This window comes from Eubalaena glacialis, chromosome 18, assembly GCF_028564815.1.
Source record: "Eubalaena glacialis isolate mEubGla1 chromosome 18, mEubGla1.1.hap2.+ XY, whole genome shotgun sequence".
In the NCBI taxonomy this organism is placed as follows: domain Eukaryota; kingdom Metazoa; phylum Chordata; class Mammalia; order Artiodactyla; family Balaenidae; genus Eubalaena; species Eubalaena glacialis.
In genome coordinates this window covers 53,909,845-53,922,402 of record NC_083733.1, presented here as the reverse complement: position 1 = coordinate 53,922,402, position 12,558 = coordinate 53,909,845, and the positions used below count along the sequence as shown (strand labels likewise).

General features: G+C 36.7%; 1 protein-coding gene across 2 annotated transcripts in view; it reads right to left on the bottom strand.

Annotated features, from left to right (window-relative positions):
* LOC133078905 (zinc finger protein 461-like) overlaps positions 1–12,558 on the bottom strand; it is a 30,978-nt gene that overhangs the window by 17,013 nt on the left and 1,407 nt on the right. Inside the window, exons 1-3 of one of the 2 annotated variants that reach the window (XM_061174109.1) lie at positions 12,136–12,144; positions 2,882–3,008; positions 2,004–2,099 (exon numbers count right to left, since the gene is read on the bottom strand). In XM_061174109.1, the coding sequence (XP_061030092.1) occupies positions 2,004–2,099; positions 2,882–3,008; positions 12,136–12,144 (232 nt within the window). Of the gene's footprint in view, positions 1–2,003; positions 2,100–2,881; positions 3,009–12,135; positions 12,145–12,558 lie in introns of those variants that run through there. The other variant, XM_061174108.1, reaches the window with a different exon arrangement.

The window sequence follows — 12,558 nt, the reverse complement described above, 5'->3', positions numbered from 1 at the left end:
AAAATGAGCTTACCTTACGACCCAGCAATTGCATACTTGAGCTTTATCCCAGACTTATTTTCAAGTACAAACTTTTACACGAATGTAAGGAACATATATATATATATATATATGTTTACATATGTGTGTGTATATATATATTCCTTACATTCATGTTATAAATATATACATATATAAGAAAAAAGCCAATCTCAAAAGGATACATACTGCAGGATTCCATTTATGTAACTTCATGAAAAACACAGTTATATAGATGTAGCATAGATTAATGGTTACCAAGAGTTAGGAATAAGGGAGAAAGGGATGGGTGTAGCTATAAAGAGATAATAGGAGGGAGTCTTGTGGTGATGGTACTATCTATTTTGATTGTTGTAGTGGTGATACAAGGCTATATATGATAAAACTACATAGAGCTATACATACGCACACAAACACACATACAAATAAGTGTGTATATAAGTAGTGAAATCTGAGTAACTTCTATGGATTATACCAATGTCAATTTTTCAGTATGATATTGTACTATAGTTGTGTAAGATGTTAACACTGGGAGAGGCTGGAGGAAGGATATATGGAACTTCCCTGTACATTTCTTTGCAACCTCCTGTGAATCTATAACTATTTCAAGGTAAAAAATTTTAAAAAGAAATCACCACACCATATATGCAAAAGGAAAGGCCTGGCCAAAATTAGCAAAAAGAATAACATCTTACATGAAAGCAAAACATTTAGGAAATTATATATCATTTTTCCATGTTTCACCTCTGTATTAGTTTCTTAGAGTCAACGTAACAGTGTATGTACCACAAACTAGGTGGCTTAAAACAACAGAAATATACTCTTTTCATAGCTCTGGAGTACTATGAGTTACATACATCATCAAAGACCTCTAATTCAGCGGTCCCCAACCTTTTTGGCCCCAGAGACCAGTTTTGTGGAAGACAATTTTTCCCCGGGGGCGGTGGGGGATGGTTCAGGCAGTAATGCAAGCGATGGGGAGCAGCAGATGAAGCTTCGCTCACTCTCCCGCCACTCACCTCCTGCTGTGCGGCCCAGTTCCTAACAGGCCGTGGACCGGTACCGGTCCATCAAAAGATGCAATCAACAGAGCTCAACCCCCGCAGCCCGGGGGTTGGGGACCCCTGCTCTAACTTGTGGAATGAACCTGCTCTTAGCCTTCAGGACCCTATACTTTCCTAAGGTCCTACTCCTTCCTTTCTAATCATCCCTCTACCATCTCTACCTCCTCAATGTAGTCATTTGCTTTAATTTTCATAATTTCTAATCAATTAATTTTTCCCAAATATTCTATTAGAAAATATATTCATATGTTCTTGATCCACTAGATTTAAAATATCTTTATAACATTTAAAAAATGTATTCTCATCACCTAGCAAAGCAACTTGTATGAATTTTTTAAAAAAAATTAATACTCCTGTTGATTGCATCTTTTGATGAACAGAAGTTTTTTAAGTTTGATGTACTCCCATTTGTCTATTTTTGCTGTGCCTTGGTATCATATCCCAGAAATTACTGCCAAATCCAACATCATGAAGTTTTTCCCCTATATTTTCTTCTAGGCGTCTTATAGTTTTGGGTCTTAGATTTAGTTCTTTGATCCACTTTGAGTTAATTTTTGTATATGGCATAAGGAATTTTATTCCTTTGCATGTGGGTATCCAGTTTCTCCAACACCATTTGTTAAGAGTACAGTCCTTTCCCCCATAGAATGGTCTTGGCACTCTTATCTAAAATCATTTTGTCATATATCTGAGGGTTTATTTCTAGACTCTCTACTCCACTCATCTATACGTCTGTCTTTATGCCAGTACCACATTGTTTGATTACTGTAACACTGCAATAAGTTTTGAAATCAGATTTTCCCTAATTATTCTGTCTAATACAACTTTACATTAACTTTATAACCTTAATATAACCAACATTCTGACCAGTTGGCCTACTCCTCACAACAACTTTCTGCTTCCTGATTATAGCTCACTCACCTGGGATCTGTTCTCCTATCACTTCCCTCATAACCATCCAGGGCTCCTTCCCTTGCTCCAATGAAGAGATCACAGCCGGCTTAGAAATAGAAAGTCCTGGTTATAAGAAAAGAAATGGAGATGAGGTGGAAATGAAAGTATTCAAATACTGTGTTTCAGAGTTTATTTTTAAAAACCTATAGGACAAGATGGTACTCGAGGTCTAGAGAAGAAAGAAAAGTCAAATTCTCATATACAGGTAAACTCAGGATCATAAGAAACAAAACAAACAAATAGATGGTAAAATACTATTTAAGTTATATAAGCTTTCACTCTTTATTTTCCTTTGAGAAAAAAAGGAGTTTACTGAAATACGTATTCTCAGATACTTTTCCATGTTAAATGTAAAGTTCTTAGAATGTAACTTCCAAATGCAAATTGTTTACATTTGTTACAGTAAATAGAATAGTGTTCATATGAGCTGCAAATGTAAATGACATTTCTTGACTCAGTCCATTACTACACTAATTGGGAAGGCTAAAGAGCTTTGCACCCAGGACCCATGTGCTTAGTTTTATCTACGCTAGTGCATCTGCACATTTAGCACAGTGCAAGTGAAACAAAAGACAAAGCCTGGTTTCTTTGACTACGTTATGCTTTAATGGTACAGAATTTCAATTCTGCTCCTTAATTTTCAAGGAAGAAAGTCAATTATAAGAAAGGACCAGAGTAAGATGTGAGGATAGAGAAAATGAAGGTGCAACTCCACTTGGCTGTGCTCATTTCTACACAAAGAGAAAATTCATCTAGTTATTTGAAAGGTAGCCCTAAAATTCACCGTGGAGAAAGCAGAAATTCCAAGAAACAGATTCTGAATTATTAGAGGCAGATAACCTTACCCAGTGAAAGCAAGTTGCTATAGTTCTCCAACATCACATCTTTGTACAAATTCCTCTGTGCAGGGTTCAGGCATTCCCATTCCTCCTGAGAGACATCTATAGCCACATCTTTGAACATCACCAACCCCTAGAATGACAAATCACAGTACTGTTTTTGAAATTATAAGAAACATTTTTCAAAAGGAAGAAGCACTGCTAAAAGAAGGCACTGCAGGAAAGGGATGGTACAGTGAGTATATAGGCTAAGGCTGGAAGCTTGTATGGGTCAAAAATAAATTCAGTGAGACTAAAGCAGAATGCCCACATACTCTTAAACAATTCAATTTCTGCACACACATCCTCTAGCATAGGGTGGAAAACTGCTGTTAATCACTCATCTAGAAATTTAGAAAATAAATAGAGGTTCCCAACTAAGTTAAATAGTTGTAAATTTTTCCAGAATTTCTTATGAAAATCTCCATCTTCAGAAAAAGGACCTGATGATTTTTCTTCCTCATTATGACTAAGCATTTTTACTTTTAATGCAAATTCTTTAGTAAACACCCAGTGCAGACTATATTTTCCAAAGATGGACAGAGCACATCTCCCTTTCATAACCTTGATATGCCCCCACTCACTACCAGGCCAGTAGTAGCTTTGGGTCCTGCAGCAAACCATGTCAGGAACTGGTCCCATCCACCAGCATGCCGACACTAGATCTGGGACCCTCAGCCCCACAACCACCTGGCTCCACCCACCAGTGGGCCCCATTGCCAGGAGTCTCGTGATCCAGCTCTGCCAACCAGTGCCCATCAGCCTCTGCATAAGACAGGGCCTGGCAGACAACTGGACCAGGAGCCAGCCACACCTACCAGACTGCCCACAGTAGTCAGGCCACCACAACAGAAAGACCCACGCAGCCCAAATATGGGGCACCCCTAGACTATATAGCTCTAGTGACCAGAGGGGAGAGCACTGCTGGGACGCAGAGGACGTCTCCTACAAAAGGCCACTTCTCCAAGGTTGGGAAAGGTAACCAATCTATCAGAAACACAGAAATAAAAACAGCCAAATGGGCAAAATGAGGTGACAGAGAAACATCTTCCAAATGAAGGAACAAGATAAAACCCCAGAAGAAGAACTAAGTGAAGTGGAGATAGGCAATCTACCCTATAGAGAGTTCAAGGTAACGATTGTAAAGATGTTCAAAGAAATCAGGAGAAGATTGGATAAACAGAGTGATAAGCAATAAGTTACGTACAAGGGAACTCCCATAAGGCTATCAGCTGACTTTTCAGCAGAAATTCTGCAGTCCAGAAGGGAGTGGCATGATATATTTAAAGTGATGAAAGGAAAAAACCTAACCAAGAGTACTCTGCCTGGCAAGGCTTTCATTCAGTTTGATGGAGAGATCAAAAGCTTTACAAGCAAACAAAAGCTAAAAGAGTTCGGCACCACCAAACCAGCTTTACAAAAAATGTTCCTCTAAGTGAAAAAGAAAAGGCCACAACTAGAAACATGAAATTACAAAAAGAAAAATCTCATCTGTAAAGGCAAATATACAGTAAAGGTAGTAAATTAGCCATTATAAAGCTAGTAGGAAGGTTAAAAGACAAAAGTAGTAAAATCATCTATATCTGCATTAAGTAGTTAAGGGATATATATACAAAACAAAAAGAAGTAAAATATGATAAAAACAGGAAAAGTTGGGGGAGGGTGTAAAACATGCAAAGTTGTTAAAATGCATTTGAACTTGAGAGGTTAGTAACCTAAAATAATGAGAGAAAGAGAGAGAGAGAGAGATGGAGGAAGAAAGAAAAACTGCTATGTACAGTGTGGGGAATATAGTAGATAACTGTAATATTCTTCTATGGTGACATACCGTAACTAGACTTATCATGGTGATCATTTTGAAATGTATAAAAATACGAAGTCACTATGTTGCGTAACAGAAGCTAACATAGTGTTGTAGGTCAGTTATACTTCAAAAACAAACAAACAAATTCATAGAGAAAGAGATCAGATTTGCAGTTAACAGAGGCAGGGGGTGGGGAGGGGGATTGGATAAAGGTGGTTAAAAGATACAAACTTCCAGTTATAAGATAAATAAGTACTAGGGATGTAATGTACAACATGATAAATATAATTAACACTGCTGAACGTTATTTATGAAAGTTGTTAAAAGAGTAAATCCTAAGAGTTCCCACAAGAAAAAAATTTTTTTTCTATTTCTTTATTTTTGTATCTACATGAGATGAAGGATTTTACTAACTTTATTGTGATACTCATTTCATGATGTATGTATGTCAAATCATTATGCTGTACACCTTAAACAGTGCTGTATGTAAATTATATCTCAATAAAACTGGAAGAAAAAAATGTTGAAAGAAAGCTGTTAGGCTATAATTCTATTTCCAATTAAAATCCCTCAAAATGAAGGTGAAATAAAGCTTGGAGTTTTATTTTTGTTGCTGTTGGTTTGTTTTTTTGAGAGTAACAAACTTGTGCTACAAAAAATGTTAAAGTAAGTTTTTCAGGTGGAAAAAATTTATACTAGGTAAAAACTTCTATCGACAGAGAAATGAAGAGTGCCAGAAATGATAAATTTGGAGGTAAATAAGAGAGATACTGTTTTCATCTCATAATTTCTTTAAAAGATAATTGACCATTTAAAGAAAAAAAAAAAGCTGGGAGTTCCCTGGTTGCCCAGTGGTTAGGATTCTGGACTTTCACTGCCATGGCCCGGGTTCAATCCCTGGTCGGGGAACTGAGATCCTATAAGCTGCATGGCACACCACACTCCCCCCAAAAAAAAGGAAGAAAGAAAAAAAGAAAAATAAGCATGTGTGGTTTAAAAGTATTTAGAAATAAAATATATGATAACAGTAGTAAAAAAAGATGGGAAGGGGAAATGGAAATATCCAGTTTTAAGATTTTTGAATTATGTATGAAGTTGTGTAAAATTATTGGAAGACCCAGTAAGATTTTTTTGTTTTTAAAATGTTCCTATAAATTTTGCTTTCGCAAAAATGTTCCTATAAAAGGGTTTCATCTTCAAGGAATTCATGGAAAAGACGACAAGTACAGGTTTCTGGTAACTGACTATACTGCTGAACTAAATGAATAAGCATTTTCAGAACTCTAATGGAAAACTGATGAATTCATAAAAGTGCTAACAAAAGATCAAGATAAAAAAAAAATTAATTACATGGGACTGAGTGAACTGATGAGGATGATTATAATTTTTGTGACTTTCTGTTTGAATAAAAAAAAAAATCCCACAAGGACTCAGAGGCAAAAAATATAGAAATCAAGTTTCACTGCAAAGTAAAGGAGCTGTTACAGTGGAGGATTACTGGACTGAACGTCAATATTATGACATAGTATGAGTGTGTTTCGTGTTTGGTAATTGCAATCATTGTTGCTTTTGTTGTGGTCATCCATTTACAATGCTTGGTGTCAGTTTATTTATCTCTTGTAAAAATAAAATACAGTGTGTGTGTGAAAAAAAAATCACATTGGAAACCTTAGAACAACCCCCAAAACAATAAACAAAACAAAAATGGTACAGCTAATAATCCTATAATGGAGATAAATGGAATACTAAAAAATACAGGATTAGTCCAAGAGAAGGCAGGAAAATAGGGGGGAAAAAAAGGAAGAAAGAATAGATGATAAGATGATAGATTAAAACATAATCATTACATTTAATTTACATGGTCTATCTAGAAGTCAGCAAAATTTTTCTGAATAGGGTCAGGTAGTAAATATTTTAGGCTCTATGGATCACATATAGTCCCTATAACATATTCTTTCTTCTTTACTTATTTATAACCCTTCTGAAATGCAAAACCATTCTTAGGTTGAGGGCCATAGGAAAACAGGTTGTGGGCTGGATTTGGCCAGCATGCCATAGTTTGCTAAACCCTGTGTAGATACTTGAAGGCAGCGACTGTCAGACTGGGTAAAAAAGTAGAACCAAAGTATATGCTGTTATATGATACACTTAAAATAGGTTAAAATAAAAGGATGGAAAAAAGATATGCCATGAAGAAAACGGTAAAAGAAAGCTGAATCAGTTATGTTAATAAAGAGAACAGAATTCAAGACAAAGAATATTACCAAAAGGAACATTTCATGATCAAGGGGTCAATTTGTCAAGAGGATATAGCAATCCTAAATATGTATGCACCTAATAACACAGCTTCAAAATACCATACAGCAAAAATTGACAGAACTGTAACAGATCCACCATTGTATCTGGAAATTTCAACTGTCCTCTCTCAGTAATTGATAGACCAAGTGACAAAAAAAAATTAGTAAAGATATAGAAGAGTTGATCACCACTACAAACATTTGACCTAACTGATAAACACTCTACCCAACAGTATAATACCCTTTTTTTAAAAAAATTGCACATGGAGCATTCACCAAATTGTCCACATTTTGGGCCATAAGACAAATCTCAATAAATTTAAAAGGATAGAAATTACAGAGTATGTTCCTTGACCACCACAGGATTAAATTAAAAATGAACTATCAGAAAGAACTGAAAAAGTTCCCAAATATTTGGAAGATAAAGAGCACTCCTCTAAATAACCCATGGGTGAAAGAAGAAAGGGAATTTTAAGCTAGAAAAATAAGAGAAAAATAAATCTAAAATATACAGAACAAAGGAAAGAATAAATAAGATCAGTAATCAGTGAAACAGCAAGGGCAAACTAGAGAGAAAAACCAGTAAAACTAAAAGCTGGTTCTCTGAAAAGACCAATAAAATTGACAAGCTGCTAGTATACTGATCAAGAAAAGAAGACAGGGCTTCCCTGGTGGCGCAGTGGTTGAGAATCTGCCTGCCAATGCAGGGGACACGGGTTCGAGTCCTGGTCTGGGAAGATCCCACATGCCACGGAGCGACTAGGCCCGTGAGCCACAATTGCTGAGCCTGCGCGTCTGGAGCCTGTGCTCCGCAACAAGAGAGGCCGCGATAATGAGAGGCCCGCGCACCGCGATGAAGAGTGGCCCCCGCTTGCCACAACTAGAGAAAGCCCTCGCACAGAAACTAAGACCCAACACAGCCATAAATAAATAAATAAATAAATAAATAAATAAATAAATAAATAAATTAAAAAAAAAAAGAAAAGAAGACATAAATTATCAATATCAGGAATTTAAAAGTGTGCATTACTGTAGATCTGACAGGCATTAAAATGATAATAAGGGAATATTATGAACAACTTTATGCCAATAAATTTGACATCTAAGTTGAAATAAACTAATTCCCTGAAAGGCACAAATTACTAAACTAATTCAAGAAAAAAAAAAAACCCCAAAGCCCTTTATCTATTAAAGAAATTAACGTCTCCCCATGAAGAAAATTCTAAACTCAGATGGCGTATTAGTTTTCTACTGATGCTGCACATATCACCACAAATGCAGTAGCTTAAAACAACAAATTTATGATCTGTTGGTTACAAGTCCAACAAGGGTTTTACTAGACTAAATCAAGGTGTTGGCAGGGCTGTGCACCTTTCTGGCAGCTCTAGGGAAGAGTTCATTTCCTTGCCTTTTCTAGCTTCTAGAGGCTACTTACGTTCCTTGGCTCGTGGCCCCCTTCCTCCATCTTCAAAGCCAGTAATGTTGCATTTTTTTAACCGAAGTATGCATATTCCGTACTCACATCCTCTTTTGACCCTGACTCTTCAGATAACCCAAGATAATCTCCCCATCTCAAAAGCATTAATTTGGGGGACTTCCCTGGTGGCACAGTGTTTAAGAATCCGCCTGCCAGATTCAATTCGGGACACAGGTTCAATCCCTGGTCCAGGAAGATCCCACATGCCGCGGAGCAACTAAGCCCATACGCCACAACTACTGAGCCTGCACTCTAGAGCCCGCAAGCCACAACTACTGAGCCCACATGCCACAGCTACTGAAGCCCGCGTGCCTAGAGACCATGCTCTGCAACAAGAGAAGCCACCGCAGTGAGAAGCCCGTGCACCGCAATGAAGAGCAGCCACCGCTCGCTCACCGCAACCAGAGAAAGCCTGCGTGCAGCAACGAAGACCCAACACAGCCAAAAATAAATAGATAAATAAATAAATTTATTTTTTAAAAAGCATTAATTTAATCATATTTGCAAAGTCTCTTTTGCCATGTAAGGTAACCTATTCACAGGTTCTAGGATTAGCACATAGACAGTTTTTTTTTTGAGGGGGGCTCATTATTCTGCCTACCACAGATTTTTTCGCTGGTGAATTCTATCAGACAATTAAGGAATAAATAATACAAATTCTATAAAAAAAACTCTTCCAGAAAATAGAGGAGGAGGATGCAAGTCCTGACTTATTTTATAAATAAAGGAGGAATAAAGACATTTTCACATAAAGAAAGCTGAGAGGATTTGTCACCAGAAGATACAAACTACAGGAAATGCTAAGGAAATGTCTTCAGGCCAAAAAGAAATGATACCAAACAGAAATTCAGATCTCAAGAAGAGAGAGCAATTGAAAATGGTATATATGTGAATAAATAAAATTCTTTGCAAAGAATCAAATAAAGTATTTTTTTCAAGAGTCTATTGAACTTCCTTTGTTTCTGTGGATTTTCCCCTTTTCGTTTTGTATATTTGTGCTTTCTCCCTTTTCATTCATGATTCAAAGGTTAGTGATTTAACTTATTGATTTATCTTATTAGTTATAATTTTTTCCTGTTTTGTAACACATGTAATTTTTATCTTTGTAAATCCCTTCCAGATTTCTTTCTACTTATTTTTAACTTACATATTTTCATTATTTTTTGTTAGAAGCATTTAAATCTATGACTTTTCCCTTAGAGTCCTGCTTTAACTAAATTCCATGGGTTCCAATATGTAGTGCTATCACTGACATTAGAAATTTTTCACTTTTTAGATTATATTTCTTCTTTGATTCAGCAGTTACTAAGACAAATTTTATAAACTGCTGGTAAGAATACCAATTTTTCTGATTCTGTAATTAAATTCTAGTTGTATTTCACTTTGTTCGGAGAATATTATCTATCATTTGTACTTTTTGGGCTTTACTACAGCCTAATATTTTGTCATTTTTTTCTGAATGGTCCATGGATACTTAAAAAATGCATATTCACTACTATTAGCATTTAATGTATATCAGTAAGATAGATTTGATGGAGTATGTGATTTAGTACTTCAATATCCTTACTAAATTTTGTCCACTTGTCTTGACTTTGACTAAGAGGGTCAACTAATGTCCCCTACTGCTGGCAAGTATCTATTTCTTCTTCTATCTGCTCTTCTATTTTTAGGAAAGTTGCTGCTGTAATATTTTATATGTAGGTAATTCATAACTATTTTAGCTTCACCTTGAAATTTACACCTTAGAATTATGTAGTGTCCTTCTTTGCCATGTTTTTAAAAATATATATTTATTTATTTATTTATTTATTTATTTTCAACTGTGTCGGGTCTTAGTTGCAGCACGTGGGGTCTTTCCTTGCAGCACATGGGCTCCGGAGCACACGGGCTCTGTAGTTGTGGTGCACAGGCTCCAGAGAGCATGGGCTCTGTAGTTGCAGCACACGGGCTCTCTAGTTGTGGTGCGGGCTTAGTTGCCCCACAGCATGTGGGATCTTAGTTTCCCAACCAGGGATGGAACCCACGTCCCCTGCATTGGAAGGCGGATTCTTAACCACTGGACCACGAGGGAAGTCCCTCTTTGCCATGTTTAATGGTGTGATGTGGCCTGAAGTTTAGTATGTTTTCCTTTAGTTTCCATTTGCCTGGTATAATTTGTCCATCCTTTTATTAAACTTTCTGAATCACTGAATCACTTAAGTGTCTGATGCAGAGAGTTGAATTTTTCTTTGTGACTCAATCTGAAAGACTTTTTCTCTTAATAGGTATGTTAAAACTCATATCCAGGGACTTCCCTGGTGGTGCAGTGGTTAAGAATCTGCCTGCCAATGAAGGGGACATGGGTTCGAGCCCTGGTCTGGGAAGATCCCACATGCCACGGAGCAACTAAGCCCATGAGCCACAACTACTGAGCCTGCGCTCTAGAGCCCGTGAGCCACAACTGCTGAGCTCACGTGCCACAACTACTGAAGCCCGCGTGCCTAGAGCCCATGCTCCACAACAAGAGAAGCCACCACAGTGAGAAGCCCGCGCACTGCAACGAAGAGTAGTGCCACTCGCTGCAACTAGAGAAAGCCTGCACGCAGCAACAAAGACCTAACGCACCCAAAAATTAAAATTAAAACAAAACAAACAAAAAGAACTCATATACAGTTATTGATTGATAAGACATATATTTTGCTCTTTCGTCTTAGTTTTACCATACAATTATTTTGTTCATTACATATACATAGTCATCCCTTGGTATCCACAGGGGATTGGTTCCAGGACCCCCACAGATATCAAAAGCTGCAGATGCTCAAGTCCCATGTAAAATGGCATAGTATTTGCGTATAACCTACACACATCCTCCCACATGCTTTAACTCATCTCTAGATTACTTATAATACCTAATGTAATGTAAATGCTATGTAAATAGTTGCTAGCATGAAGCAAATTCAAGTTTTGCTTTGTGGAACTTGCTGGAATATTTTTTCCTGAATATTTTCAATCTACAGTTGGTTGAATCCATAGATGTGGAACCCACAGATATGGAGAGTTGACTATATATATATATATATATATATATATATACACATATATATATATATATATATAAATAACGTATACACATACATACATATGCACATATATATATTTGTGTGTCTTAAGTCTTGTACTATATAAGCTGATTATTTACTTTCTGTCTCTTTCATTACAAGTCAAGTTCCACAAGGAATGATTTGTATGTGTCTGATTTTTACCCCCCACTGATTTATTCCTAGTTACCTAAAAGAATGCCTATCACATAGTAGGTATTCAGTAAATATTTGTTAAATCAGTTCATCAAACCAAAGTTCTGACAAGAGAAACATCAATATTTCCCTCAAAAGGATACTATTTCTGTTCTTTCCTTATTCTGGCAGAAGACTCAGCATATGGGAAATAAGTAATGATTTATTGAATGAGTATATAAACTGGTTAGAGAGATAAGCAAAAAAGGAAGATCCTATATTTTTGGCACAATCACTTACTCACTCACTGGCAAGTTACTGTATGATATTCAGTTAGGTAACAATATCAGGATGAAGAATGCAAATATTCACATGACCTATAGGAAAAAAAGAGGACTACTTCAATGAGGAACAAGAAAACAACAACTTACATGGGCCATGGCTTTTTTTTTAGAATTCAATGTATTTATTAGTTGTCTTCTTAGTTCCACTTTAGAATAAATTCACAGTCCAAAGAAAGTGTTGCTGAATGAGAGGGGTTTAAAAGTAAACAAAAAACAAAAACAAACATGAGATGATCTTGCCTCTGAGCTCCCAATGTGCTAATTTAGAATGACATTACCCCCCACTTCACGTCTCCTACTCCCAGACCCCATACACACATACATAAAAGATCAGAAAAAAGCTGAACAAATCCCAACCTTACTCAAAGAAAGGAGGGAATCCAGCTATGGATTCAAGAAAGACTGGGCCCAGGCTCTTAAGCAGGAGGGATCTAGAGAGGCAAATCAGTGTCCCAACACTATGATAAAATCGACCCAACTGGCCTGCTCAGACCTACCCTGACCAGATTC